Source organism: Plasmodium knowlesi, assembly GCF_000006355.2.
Source record: "Plasmodium knowlesi strain H genome assembly, chromosome: 10".
In the NCBI taxonomy this organism is placed as follows: domain Eukaryota; phylum Apicomplexa; class Aconoidasida; order Haemosporida; family Plasmodiidae; genus Plasmodium; species Plasmodium knowlesi.
Window position 1 is genome coordinate 633,319 of NC_011911.2, and position 15,513 is coordinate 648,831.

Sequence of the window (15,513 nt, forward strand, 5' to 3'; positions counted from 1 at the left end):
ATGAGGTCGAAGTAAGTGTAGTAAGGGGGGGAGAAGGAGTCCCTTTCTTTTAATGTAGAATTCATTATATAAGTATATATACATTTGTATATGTATATATATATGTATATATATATATATATATATATATATATATATATATATATATATATATATATATATGTATACATATACGTATATATATATATGTATATATGTATATATATATCCTATAAATAAAAACAATAAGGACATAACCAATAGGAGGATTATTCCTCCTTATTGAAATAATGGAAGTAAATACAGAAATGTACTGTAGTGGCACATAGATATATATATTCCACCCATGTTGCAACGTTCAGCAGCAGGGAGGTATATATATGTATATTGTTGGAATTATATTTATACAGTTGCATGTTGGTCGATTCGCCCTTAGAGAATATGGCCGACGAGCAGAACACAGGGGGGCTCCAGTGCAGTGTCACACGGACGGAATTGGAGCGTTATGGGGAAGAACTGAGGACAGTTTTAATGCCAAACTACTATGATAAGGATCTATTGGATGATATTTCACAGGGCTCGTGTTGTTTATCTAACATATATAATTCCAGTGCCGATCCGCATGCTCGCTGCCATCTTATATATTATGTAGTGGGGAGTATACTATATAGACGGTTAAGGGATGACAGTTTATTTAAACAAACTATGGAGAAAGTGGGGGAATTATTAGGATCAGTCTTACAGGGGAAATCATGTGAAATGGAAAAGAGTGAGAGTGGTAAGAAACTGTTTGAATTCATGGAAAGGTGGTCCCTGTATAATTTAACCCATGATAGTACTTTGAAAGAACAGGGGGCAAATGACCAAATCAGTTGCGAAAGATATGCGACATACTTAAGGGACCTTGCCAGAGCATGTGCAGAGGTGAAGGAACATTGTAGGAATTCGCAGATTAATGATGGCGAGTGTGTAGGAATTGCAGAGGAAAATGATCAGGGCAGCCCCGAGCATTTATTAGGGTTAATATATGGCATAATTCCCAAGTTCGAGTCTACTTTGAAGGCCGAGAGGGAACAGGTATTAGGGGTTATTTCCCGTTAATGTTGGGTTTATATGAATGTGCATGTAGCACTTTGTACCTAATGTAATAAAATTGGGGAGGCATGCATAGGAGCGTCCATTCTTGCATATTTCACTTGCCTGTTCATGTTATATTTTTAGGAACAATGTTTGAAGCACTTACCTTCAAATTTGGGATATCTTTCACTTCTTAATGTAACAGATAAATGTAATATTAGTTCTGTACTCACTAAGGAAACAACAACGAAGGCTGCAATAGAAAATTCACTGAGGCAGTATCAGGGAACACCGCATTATGCGGATAAAATTATAAATACGTGGTGTTACGCAAATGGGTTAGGGAGAAGTACATTGTCAGGCGGGGAACATTGTCGTTATTTCTATTTTTGGTTAGGTGGTATATTATCTAGTGTACGGGGGGAAGTTCAAATTTTCTCCTCACTTATGAAGGCGATATACGATGAATTGGCGAAATTTGGTATTAATGATGGCTGCACTAATATATACGAGCACGACAACATTGACAATATCGACATTTTCGAAAATATGAAATTAATATATGATTATTCTAAGGACCACGGAACTATAAAACAATATGTGGAAAATCCCCAGGGCGCTGGATTTTCCTGTGCTAAACACTATTCTAGTTATTTGGAAAAAGTCCTTTCAGCCTACGAAAATATGAACGCAGAATGCCCACTACAGAAGGAAGGTCAGAGTAATACTAATAAACTATGGTGTAATGATCTTAAAACCATGCTTGCTCAGCATAGTTATGATGAACTGCTACAATTAAAGTCTTCCCTAAAAAATATATCCCCCCCGTCCACCACAGACTCTACCGCCGCAATCACCGGCTCTGCCGTGGGTGGTACATTATTCACGCTAGGATTACCATTAGCGGCTTTCCTTTCTTACAAGGTAAAACTACAACTACATAATTACAACTACATAACTACATAATTACAACTACATAACTACATAATTACATAATTACAACTACATAATTACATAATTACAACTACATAACTATAATTGTAATTGTAAATGCTAATTACAAAGTACAAAGTGTAATTGTAATAACAATAATTGTTCATTATAATTGTTTACTATAATTATAGTGTAATAATATAAATAATAATTGTATTTTATTATTTATTTCCTTCTTCTTTACCTTCAAAAAAAAAAAAAATTTAATTTAAAAAAAAAAAAAAAAAAAATTAAATTAAAAAAAAAAAAAAATTAAATAGTAAAATAAAAAAATTTTAAATAAGAATAGAAATATATAGAATAGACTGTATTTATTATATACACATCTATATATACCACATTATGCCTACATATATATACATACGTACATATATGTATGTATATATGATATATATTTTTACATTCTCTTCTTTTTTTCATTCACAAATTTCTTCAGTATGATCTTTTACCATCTGGAATACGTAAATTCTTCTTAAGAGGCGGAAATGGAACCAGAATGAGAAGAACAGCATTCGAACCGAATTCTAGCACGGAAATGGAAAATTTCACTGAATATTACACGGAAAACGGCTCAACAACAATAGATCCAACAGAATATTCCACACTAGCAGGTTCATCATCTAATTTAACAACAACTTCAACAGAAAACAGTTCTATTTTATATGATGAAGATGGACCATCGCGATCACCACCATTACCGAGAAAAAAAAGGGGAAGAGGAAATAATAGAAGGGGCCAAAATATTAGTTATCATAGTATGGAACGTTGAATGTAACATTAAATAGGGTGTCCCAAAAAAACCCTTCCTGAAGGGAAGGCATACAGAACCACGCACAATTTATAAAATATAAAGAACAAAAGGACGATTCCTTTCTTCTTATTTTATTATTATTTTTTTTTATTATTTTTCTGTACTAAATTGTTTATGTTCATGTGTAATCAATATGAGAGCCTATAGAGAAAGAAAAAAAAAGAAAAAAAAAAGTTTTCTTTCTTCCACCTTAATTTCTCATTTTGTTTGCAACCTTTTATTTTTTTTTTTTTTTTGGGGGAAAGGACACCTTTTTGTTTATAGAAAAAAAAAAAAAAAAACATTCTTCTTTTTTTTTTAAGAACACACATTTTTTTTTTTTCTTTTTTTTTTTTTAATTTTTTTTATTTATTTATTTCTTTTTTTCCTTAAATTATGTTTCCATCGTTGCGAAAAGTTGCCCCCAATAGGTGTTATATCCTATTCTCGTAAAAAAGTGTATGGGACATCCGCGCGCGGGCACTATATTACGGTTTCCGCGCAAAAAAGTGTGGAAGAACGCTAAAACATTCATATAATTAGAACTTTAAAAAAAATAAAATAAAATAAAAAAAAAAAAAAAAAAAAAAAAGAAGCAAATAATGAGAAAAAAAAAAAAAAATTGTGTTCTTAAAAAAAAAATAATAATGTTCTTAAAAAAAAAGAAGAACGTTTTTTTTTTTTTCTATATAAACAAAAGGTGTCCTTTCACCAAAAAAAAAAAGTTGTAAACAAAATGAGAATAAAATTTGGAAGAAAAAATCTTTTTTTTTTTTTTTTTTTTTTTTTTTTCCTCTTTAGGATCTCATATTCATTATACATTGAACATATGAGCACTATCAAACATTACAAAAATGAAGATAAAAAAAAAATAATAAAAGAAGTTAAAAAAAATTAAAAAAGTAAAACAAATATCCTAACTAATTATATGTGTATATCACATAAAAAAAAAAAAAAAGACAAAGAGGTGTTAAATCAATATTCTTCTTATCACATATTTACTCCACTCCTAAATCATAAACCCTGAACCCTAAACCCTGAAACCTAAAACCTGAAACCTAAACCTGAAACCTAAACCTGAAACCTGAACCCTAAACCCTGAACCCTAAACCCTAAACCCTGAACCCTAAACCCTAAACCCTGAACCCTAAACCCTAAAACCCTGAACCCTAAACCCTAAAACCCTGAACCCTAAACCCTAAACCCTAAAACCCTGAACCCTAAACCCTAAACCCTAAAACCCTGAACCCTAAACCCTAAACCCTAAACCCTAAACTGTGAATCCTAAACTGTGAATCCTAAACACTGAACCTTAAACCAGTAACCCGGAACCTAAATTTGGAACACGTTCCATTGGAATACTTTCCATAGGAACCGCTTCCATAAGAACCTCTTCCATAGGAACCTGTTCTTCTTCCATAAATTCGGATCCCATGAATTCTTGAACCAAAAGTTCCAGAAAATCCTTCTGGTTCAATTGTGTGTCTCCTTTTTGACATTCGTCCAACACTTCAAAATGAATTTCAATAATCGTGCGGCGATTCACGGGACCAGAACGTTTTGTTCTTGTTGGAGCAGAACGAGGTTTTCGTTCCTTCACCAATTGATATTCATGTGCAGCACCTTCATGCACATGACCGAGGACTTGTTCCTGTACCGATGAACCAGGAATTTCAGCAGGAGATCTTCTGAAACGTGCTCCTCCTTTACCGAGAGGACCAAAATACTACAAAAAAAAAAAAAAAAAAAAAAAAAGGGAGGATATTTTTGTTAAGAAGATTGTGAAATATTATTTTTACACATTTATTTTAATTTTTTTTTTTTTTTTTTTAACCATTAAAAATTTTTTTTTTTTTCCTTTTAACAATTAATTTTGTCCATTGAAATTTTTTTTTTCCTTTGAACCATTAAAAAAATTTTTTTTTTTTTTTTTTTTTTTTTTTTATCTTACCTTCCAAAGATAATAAGCCATAGCAGAAAGGCCAATAGACACAGGAGCCAAAGGAAGAAAAGGGGTAAGGATATCCGTAAGAAGGATGGGACAAACTGTATTCTCTAATGTTTGTTGCATATGTTTTTTGTTTTCGTCGTGCTTGAACAATGTTTCCACATTGGTCTTTACTTTATCATTGCCAATTTTGCAATCATCATAATCGTTATCATTCCATTTGCATTCAAAACAAGAATTACCATTCTTGTTGCATGGAGATGTGTCTTTCATAATTTTTTCACTTTTGCTAAAAGCGTGATCTATGCCCTTATCTATTTCACAAAGAGGATGTACCTTATACTTTTTTTCTTTATCTGCCATTACTTTTAATTGTTTTGCATACTCTTTAAGAAATAAACAACCCATCGTTTGTCCAAACGATGGGCCATTAAACTGGCCCTTCTTTTGGCCGTTGGGACGGCCATAAATGTGCTGCAGTCCTGCAGCAAAATGCAAACAAGCTGCTCTATTTGTTCGCCTTTCTGTATGGCCCTTATTATTCCAATTAGTGTCGTTTTTGCAGTATTGTTCAACTTCTTTCTGCTTTGTAGCGTCGTTCATATTATTTAAAAGTGCTGTTAATTCCGTCACGATTTCAGTCTTCAAGGTATTCTAAACATAGAACAAAAAAAAAAAGAAAGTAAGAAAAAAAAAAATATATATGTATATGTATACACATATGTATACACATATGTGTATACATATACATATATACATATACATATGTACATATGTATATACATATATATACGTATATATGGACGTATATATATGAATATATATATATATATGTAGTTGTCTATCGCCCCTTACCCAAGGTTGTGTTGTTCCGCTTGAGGTTGCTTGTCCACTTCTGCTCTTTAGTTTTTTTTTTATTGCGCATTGGAGTTGAGTACAGAAAGAAGAGGCCATTTCAGTGATAGTAGTTAAGGTGGTCCCTATGTTGGATTTAATGGTAGAGTTGGGGTTGGATTGAGATGAGTTGTTGTCTTTGGATTCGAGGAGATTGTTTATTTCGTTTTTGACTTCTTTTCTGTTGTCGTTATTATTGCAAGGTTCATTTCCACCTGATGAGGATGCTGCAATTAAGTCTTTATCAACGAGGAGGTTGCAAGGACCAAAATTTTCTTCCCTTTGACATTCAAAACAAACATTAGTACTACCACCTCCATTACATGAAGACGAAGATTTATTATTTTGTAGATTCCATTTAGTGAACATATCTTGTATTTTAGATTCATCAATGGGACATTTATCAGTCAACTCATCTCTTATTTTAGTTGCGTAAAGATTAAGTGCTGCGCACATCATAGTTTGTTTAAAAAACTTGTCATCCGCCTTTGCAGTTGCAATCTGGGTGCCGCCGTTGGCGACACCTTCGGCTTCAGAAATGTATTTTAGTCCTGCCGTGATATGATTACAAGCTTTTCTTTCAACACTATCCTCATTACCATCACCGAACTGTTGGCAGATTGTGGTATTCGAGTTATTTACTTTCTTCCCTCCTTCGGAGGCGACATTGTCGAACATTTTCTTCAGTGCATCTTTAACAGTCGTATCCCAAAAGTCACACTGTAAAAGAAAAAGAGAAGGTTATATATATGTAGTATCCGGTTGGTGTAGTATCCGGTTGGTGTAGTATCCGGTTGGTGTAGTATCCGGTTGGTGTATTATCCGGTTGGTGTAGTATCCAGTTGGTGTAGTATCCGGTTGGTGTAATATCCGGTTGGTGTAGTATCCGGTTGGTGCATAGTATCCGGTTGGTGTATAGTATCCGGTTGGTGTAATATTCGGTTGGTGTAGTATCCGGTTAGTGTGCCATCGGGGTTCCCCTCGGCCATCCGGTTAGTATGTAGTATCCGGTCTCTGTCGGCGAGGAGTCTTTCCTCTCCCCCCCTGAAGCAGCTAAAGCTAACCCCGGAACCTGAGTCCTGAACCCTGGAACCTTACTCCAATAACCCTAAAACCTTACTCCTATACCCCTAAAACCTTACTCTTATACCCTAAAACCTTACTCTTATACCCTAAAACCTTACTCCTATACCCCTAATACCTTAATCTAATACCCTTACAACCTTACTTCTGAACACGGAATCAGAAGAATTTTTTTTTTTTTTCTTTTTTTTTTTTTTAAATATTCATTCCATTCCCACTAAGTGTTGTGTTTTTTTTAGTAATACTTACCCAATTCTTCGTGGGAGTAGGAGTACCACCACTATTACCGTTCGGTGTTGCCCTGTTTTTGAACCATTTGGGTCCGGCACATCTAATATAATCGCATAACTTATTCATTTCATTTATTTTCGGTAGAATCTCTTTTGCGGTGCCCTCAATTTTGTTCTTAACTTGGTCTAATTTGTTCTTTACTGGCGTTTGTTCTGTTTTGCCATTTGTGCCAGATGTAGTAATTGTGCATTTGCCATAGTCCTCGTCATCCCATTTGCATTGTCCCCCAATTAAATTTTTACCAGCAGTGCCGAAAGCTTTCTTTAAACCGGAATTGATAACACACTTGGATTCTTTTTCCATTTTCTTTGCATATTCCTTAAGAAGAAAACAACCCACTGTGTGTCTCAAGGATTGGTGCTCAGATAGGATGTTAGTTCCTGTCGAAGGCGGCGTCCCCGTCGTCGGCGGATTGTACAGTTGGTTTAAGCCGACATACAAATAATTGCATGCCCTCTTTTCAGGGTTAGTTGCTTGTCTGGTGGCACCTGGGGTGCCACCAGTGCCACTGCCATTATCATACATTTGATCACATCCATTCTGATCCGTTTTGCCATCCTTTGTCATTGCTGTGGACAATTCTGTCCACAGCTTTCCTACGTCGCCATTCTTCTCCCAGAAGTCCTTCTGTAAAGAATAATATATATATATATATATATATATATATATATATATATGCATATGCATAAATGCATATGCATATATACATATACATATGTATATGTATATACATATACATACATGTATATGTATAAGTGTACATGCTTTGTCTTTTCTTTTTCTTTTCTTTTTTTTTCTTTTTCCATCCTGTTTTCTGCCATCCGGTTAGTATGTAGTATCCGGTTGGTGTGTAGTATCCGGTCTCTGTCGGCGAGGAGTCTTTCCTCTCCCCCCCTAAAGCAGCTAAAGCTAACCCCTGAACCTTATTCCTAAACCCTGAAACCTTATTCCAATACCCTGAAACCTTACTCCTAAACCCTGAAACCTCATTCCTATACCCCTAAAACCTTATTCCAATACCTTGAATCCTTATTCCAATACCCTGAAACCTCATTATAATACCCCTAAGACCTTATTCTGACACCCCTAAGACCCTGTTCTGACACCCCTAAGACCCTATTCTGACACCCCTAAGACCCTATTCTGACACCCCTAAGACCCTATTCTGACACCCCTAAGACCCTATTCTAACACCCTTACCACCTTATTCTGACACCCCTAGGACCCTATTCTGACACCCCTAAGACCCCATTCTGACACCCCTAAGACCCTATTCTGACACCCCTAAGACGCTATTCTGACACCCCTAAGACGCTATTCTGACACCCCTACAACCTTATTCTAACACCCTTACCACCTTATTCTCACACCCTCAGCACCTTATTCTAACACCCTTATCACCTTATTCTAACACCCTTACCACCTTATTCTAACACCCTTATCACCTTATTCTGACACCCTTATCACCTTATTCTAACACCCTCAGCACCTTATTCTAACAACCTTACCACCTTATTCTAATACCCCTACAACATTATTCTAACACCCCTACAGACCTATTCCAACAGTCCCACCACCTTCCTCCAAAAACCATATAACATTATTCTAACACTCCCACAACCTTATTCTAACACCCCAACAACCTTCATTCCTAAACCCGGAATCTGAATGTTTTTTTTTCCTTTTTCTTTTTATTCCTTCTTCTTTTCTTTCTTTTTTGCTTTTTCTTTATTCCTTTTTCTACTTACCGCAGTGCTTTGTCCTGATGCCTCAACTCTAGAGGATAAACATTGGAGACGCTTGCATAAAGAGGGACCCTTATTTCCTGGTGTGTCAGTTATTGGGGAGAGAGCGGTCTGCACGTTGGCTTCTTCCTCTGTGAGTGGTGCTTCCAATTTAGGTTTTACTTTCTCCTTCTGCTCTTTATCAAAGGAGCACTCATCATATTTGTCCGTGAGCGTGCACTCAATGCAGGGTTCCCTGTTACAGTGTTTGGTTCTAATTTTTGGTGCCGCCGCAAAGGCTGTCCGAATACCCTCATCTATGTTGCAAATTTTGCTCCTTTTCTTCATTTCTTTTACAACAGCGTTTAACATTAAGCAAGAAGCGACTTGATGGAACTCTTGGTTATCGTAAGGGTTCTTCTCCTCATCTGTTGGACCTGGGTTATGCGTTCGCTTAATTTTAGATATATGTTCTAGCCCTGCGGCAACAAGTTGGCATGCAGTTCTATTGGCGTCCCCGGCTGCACCAGTTTCCCAGTCTTTACTACTAATGTTCTGGTTGCAGTATGTGCCAACATTGTCCTGATTGCTTTTCATGCTTCCCAGGAGTTTTGTTAATTCCGTCTTGAACTCCTCTCCAATTTTGTCCTGAACATATAGGACAGGTATATATATATATATATATATATATATATATATATATATATATATATATATATATATATATATATATATATATATACATATGTACATACATATATGTACAATGCACATAGTCTAATACAGACAGTTCAAGTGCAATAGAAAAATAGTGACACTTACGTAGTTATTTTCCACTCTATTCTTTTTCCACTTATCACCTATGCACTGAAGTTGTTGACACGGGTTGCTCTTGTCTTCTGTACACGGTTTACCTATAAGCAGACACAGATGAACACATAGACACATACATATGTACACATATATATATATATACATACATATACATATGTACGACTATATATGTACATTTATACATATATATATATATACATATATACGTCTATACATATATGCATATACATATATACATATACATATATACAGATATACAGATATACATATACATATATACATTTATACATATATATATATATACATATATACGTCTATACATATATGCATATACATATATACATATACATATATACAGATATACAGATATACATATACATATATACATTTATACATATATATATATATACATATATACGTCTATACATATATGCATATACATATATATATAGGTATATATATATATATATATATATATATAGAACAAATTGTTTCTGTTTTTGTTTATGTCTTTGTATTTTTGTTGTTTTTGTTGTTGTATTTTTGTTTTTGTTCGTTGGTTTTTGTTGTTTTTGTTTTGTTGTTGTTTGTTTGTTTTGGAAATGGATGAAGGTGGATGTGAATGGATGTGGAATGGATGTGAATGGATGTGGAATGGATGTGGAATGGTCATATATTTGTTATTGGTAGGTTGGAGGAGAGAAAAAAAAATGTCTACTTACATATGGTCTTCTCCAGAGATTCTTTCTTGAGTGTAGCATTTTGATCTAGCATGGGTTCTACTTTTTCCTTTACATTCTTATCGTCATTATTCAATGTGCAATTCATTAAATTCCTTTCCCTAACACACGTAAAACACTTAACATTATCATCCTTGCAACCTTCACTTGCCTGCTTAATTTCATCATTCTTCGTATTAAATGCCCAATTTATCCCTTCCGTTACACTCCTTTCCTCTTTACATGGAAATTCTTCTTTTTCTAATTTATCTGCAATGGAATTTAATAAAACACAACGCATCGTTCTTTGGAACGATGCATTAATGTCGTCCTTATCGTTGATGTCGTAGAGACTTTTTAATCCTGCTGCTATAAGGAGGCAAGCCTCCTTATCAACTTCCTTTCCATTCTGCCCTTGGAGACCGTTGCAATATTTCTCAAATTCTGTCCTCTTATTCTCAGTTGTGGCCTCCTTGAGAGCTTCGCTGAGGGAGGTTACTTCATTTGGGATTGCCTTCCAAACGTTATCCTACAGTTGAAGTATTATATATATATATATATATATATATATATATATACATATGCATAGCGCATATATATGTATACATATGTATATACATATAGACATATACATAGATGTACATGTATATGTGAGTATATATATATATATGTACATATGCATATGTGTAATGGTTATTTGATTACCCAATTACGGGGGATCCCTTTTTCTTTATTCTTATCATGTTTCCTCCAGCGGGCCGCTACACATTGGACTTGGTCGCAAAGTTCTGTCACATTATTTACTTCCTTTGCCATGTCTACTATTTTGGAGTCGTCCTTCTTAACGATGTCCTTCAATTTGTCCTCAACCTTATCATTTTGGCCAGTACCATGTCCGTCAACTGTGCATTTGCCAAATTGCTCTTCTTCCCATTTGCATGGAATGCAAATTTTGTCACTGCCATTGCAAGTATCAGGTGCTTTCCTACTGAGGTCTTGCCACGCATTAAATGCTTTGCTTATCCCCCCGTCAATATCACAAACAGCCTTTTCTTTCATATGTTGTGCATAAGCGTGAAGTAAAAAACAACCCATCGTTTGTCTAAACGATGGGTATTTCTTAGATAGGACGTCGTCGCCTGACGGCGACGGCGTCCCATACAGCTGTTTTAAGCCCGCATGCAAAAATTTGCATGCCGTCTTTTCAGAATGAGTTGCTTCTCTACTGCCACTATTTGCATCATTCACATTATCACAATCAGTTCCGCTTATTGTTGTGCCATTATTCGTCATTGCTGTGGACAATTCTTTCCATAGTTTGGCGACTTCGCCGCTATCCAACTTCCAGAAGTCGTCCTGTATAAGTGGAGTAATATATATATATATATATATATATATGTACATATACATATGTATATGTATATACTTATACATATACATACATGTATATGTATAAGTGTACATTCTTTTTCTTTTTTTCTTTTTTTCTTTTTCTGTTTCGTGTTGGGGTGTAGTGTACGTTTTTGGATTCCCTGCCATCCGGTTGGTGTGTAGTATCCAGTCACTGTCAGCGAGAAGTTTTTCCTCTCACCCTCTAAAATAACTAAAGCTAACCCCTGAACCTTACTCTTAAACCCCGGAACCTTACTCCAGTAACCCTAGAACCTCACTCCTATAACCTAAAACCTTACTCCTATACCGTACAACCTTACTCTTTTATCCCTAAAACCTTATTCCTATACCCTAAAACCTTACTCCTATACCCTAAAACCTTACTCCTATACCCTAAAACCTTACTCCTATACCCCTCAAACGTTACTCCTATACCCCTCAAACGATACTCCTATACCCCTCAAACGTTACTCCTATACCCCTCAAACGTTACTCCTATACCCCTCAAAATTTACTCCTATATCCCTCAAAATGTACTCCTATACCCCTCAGACGTTACTCCTATACCCTAAAACCTTACTCCCACACCTCAACAACCTTATTCTAACACCCTGCAACCTTCTTCCTATACCCCTGTAACGTTATTCTTATACCCATAGAACCTTACTACTGTACCCTACGACGTTACTCCTATACCCTAAAACCTTACTCCTATACCCTAAAACCTTACTCCTATACCCCTCAAACGTTACTCCTATACCCCTCAAACGTTACTCCTATACCCCTCAAACGTTACTCCTATACCCCTCAAACGTTACTCCTATACCCCTCAAAATTTACTCCTATACCCCTCAAAATTTACTCCTATACCCCTCAAAATGTACTCCTATACCCCTCAGACGTTACTCCTATACCCTAAAACCTTACTCCCACACCTCAACAACCTTATTCTAACACCCTGCAACCTTCTTCCTATACCCCTGTAACGTTATTCTTATACCCATAGAACCTTACTACTGTACCCTACGACGTTACTCCTATACCCTGCAACCTTACTCCTATACCCTAAAACCTTACTCCAATACCCCTACAACCGTCTTCCTGAACCCGGAATCTGAATTTTTTTTCTTTTTTTTTTTTTTTTTTAATTCCTTTTCTTTTTATTCTACTTACCGCACGCTTGCTTCCCATGGTCAGCTGAACTCGAGATGCTAAACATTGGAGACGCTCACAGAGGGGGTTTTTATTATTAAAATCAGTTAAGGTTTTATGTATTTCGGTGTCCTTGGTTTTGTCGTTCTTCGGGAACAATTTAACCACATTGTCCTTTACTTCGTCTTGGCCGTTGCCATTGGGAATGGTGCAACTTTTAAGGTCGTCATCAGTATTGTCCGTCCAATTGCATTCAAAACAATTATTGGTATTACTAGCTGTACATTGATCTGACGCACTCCCCATAATGGTTTTACTATTCTTAAAAGCTTCCTTTAGACCACTTTCTATGCTACAAAATCCTTTTTCTTCTGCTTTTTCTTTTAATTTTTTAGCATAAGCTTTTAACAAAGCACATTTTATAATTTGATCAGAATATTTGTCAGAGCTACCATCTGAATTTTGGTACATTTGATTCAACAATTTTGCCATGTGTTTGCAAGCTTCTTTATTTGCATTATCTGAGCCCGAAATGCCGCTGCAGTAGGCATCTGTGGTGCTACCATTGTCTAGCGTATTAGAGAAGAGACTGTTCAATTTGTCCCTGACATTGCTGCTCCAGAAATCCTTCAATATAGAAAAGGAAAAGATATATATATACATATGTACATACATACATATATATACATATATACATATATGCATGTCTCATATATATACACATATATACGTATACATATATGTATATATATGTATATATGTACAGTCTTTTGCCCCTGCTTACGTTGCTGCTGCTACCCCGGCCTTCCTTCAATTCCCAATATTGTTTTGCACATTTTAGTCGATCGCAAAATTTCGTGCTGTTTTTCATGCATACTTCAGCTGCGGAAAGAAAAAAAGAAAGGGAGGAAGAAAAGTTAGTACGACATGTAAAGTGCCATATGTGTATACGTACGTTGTGTGTATGTATGTTGCATGTTGTGTGCTGTATGTTGTATGTTGTATGTTGTATGTTGTATGTTGTATGTTGTATGTTGTATGTTGTATGTTGTATGTTGTATGTTGTATGTTGTATGTTGTATGTTGTATGTTGTATGTTGTATGTTGTATGTATGTATGTATTTATGTAGATTAGATAAATGTATGTCATTCACAATCGATGAAAGTTTTTTCTCTTTTTTTTTTTTCTTTTTTCGGTTGGGATTGTTCTAAAATTTGCGGTTTATATGCCATCCGGTCTCCACCATCCAGTCTCCACCATCCAGTCTCCACCATCCAGTCTCCACCATCGAGCCTCCACCATCCAGTCTCCAACATCCGGCTCATAGCATCCGATTCATACCATCTGCTTCATAACATCCAGTTCCCATCATCCAGTACATACGATCCGGTCCATACCATCCGATCCATACCATCCGGTTCATACCATCCAGTTCCCACCATCCGGTTCATACCATCCGCTTCATACCATCCAGTTCCTACCATCCGGTTCATACCATCCGGCACCTACCATCCGGTTCCTACCATCCGGTACCTACAATCCAGTTTCTACCATCCGCTTCCTACCATCCGGTTTCTACCATCCAGTCTCCACCATCCAGTCTCCACCATCCAGTTTCTATCATCCGGTTACTACCATCCAGTTTCTATCATCCAGTTCCCACCATCCAGTCTCCACCATCCGGTTCATGCCATCCTGTTCCCACCATCCGGTTTCTACCATCAGGTTACTACCATCCAGTTCATACCATCCGGTTCATACCATCCAGTTCATACCATCCGGTTCGTACCATCCGGTTAATACCATCCGGTTCATACCATCCGGTTCATACCATCCCGGTTCATACCATCCAGTTCATACCATCCCGGTTCATACCATCCAGTTCCTACCATCAAGTTCTCACCATCCAGTTCATACCATCCTGTTCCTACCATCCGGTTCATACCATCCGGTTCATACCATCCGGTTCATACCATCCGGTTCATACAATTCAGGTTCATACCATCCGGTTACTATCATCCGGTTACTACCATCCGGTTACTACCATCCGATTCATACCATCCGGTTTATACCATCCGGTTCATACCATCCGGTTAATACCATCCGGTTCATACCGTCCGGTCCATACTATCCGGTTCATACTATCCGGTTCATACTATCCGGTTCATACCATCCGGCCCATACCATCCGGTACCTACGATCCGGTTCATACCATCCCGTTCATACCGTCCAGTTCGTACCATCCGGTTACTACTATCCGGATCATACCATCCAGTTCATACCATCCGGTTTCTACCATCCGGTTCATACCATCCGGTTCATACCATCCGGTACCTACCATCCGGTTCATACCATCCGGTTTCTACCATCCGGTTCATATCATCGGGTTAGTATGTAGTATCCGGTTACTGTCCGCGAGGAGTTTTTCCTACCCCTCCCGGGAGGGATGCTGGGATGCTTCCATGCCATCCGGTTACAACCATCCTGTCCCCACCATCCGGTCTATACCGTCCGGTTACTATCATCCTGTTCCCACCATCCGGTCTATACCGTCCGGTCACTACCATCCGGTTACTACCATCCGGTTACTACAATCCGGTTACTACCATCCGGTTACTACCATCCGGTTACTACCA

The 15,513-nt window shown here is 36.7% G+C and overlaps 2 protein-coding genes across 2 annotated transcripts in view; one reads left to right on the plus strand and one right to left on the minus strand.

The window, feature by feature from the left end:
• On the plus strand, positions 1–2,818 carry PKNH_1014100 (KIR protein; the record flags this gene model as incomplete). The annotated part of the gene is made up of 4 exons (XM_002259587.1): positions 1–11; positions 390–1,056; positions 1,201–1,980; positions 2,486–2,818. The coding sequence occupies 4 exons, from the start codon at positions 1–3 to the stop codon at positions 2,816–2,818; spliced, it is 1,791 nt and encodes a 596-aa protein (XP_002259623.1).
• Positions 2,819–4,151: 1,333 nt separating this feature from the next.
• The window catches only part of PKNH_1014200 (SICAvar, type I), a gene marked incomplete at both ends in the record, with an annotated part of 28,692 nt that continues 17,330 nt past the window's right edge, over positions 4,152–15,513 (minus strand). Inside the window, 10 exons of the mRNA XM_039114100.1 lie at positions 4,152–4,565; positions 4,791–5,441; positions 5,643–6,401; positions 7,014–7,682; positions 8,804–9,427; positions 9,602–9,693; positions 10,336–10,861; positions 11,038–11,688; positions 12,898–13,503; positions 13,661–13,758. Of these exons, the coding sequence (XP_038969720.1) occupies positions 4,152–4,565; positions 4,791–5,441; positions 5,643–6,401; positions 7,014–7,682; positions 8,804–9,427; positions 9,602–9,693; positions 10,336–10,861; positions 11,038–11,688; positions 12,898–13,503; positions 13,661–13,758 (5,090 nt within the window). The remainder of the gene's footprint in view (positions 4,566–4,790; positions 5,442–5,642; positions 6,402–7,013; positions 7,683–8,803; positions 9,428–9,601; positions 9,694–10,335; positions 10,862–11,037; positions 11,689–12,897; positions 13,504–13,660; positions 13,759–15,513) is intronic.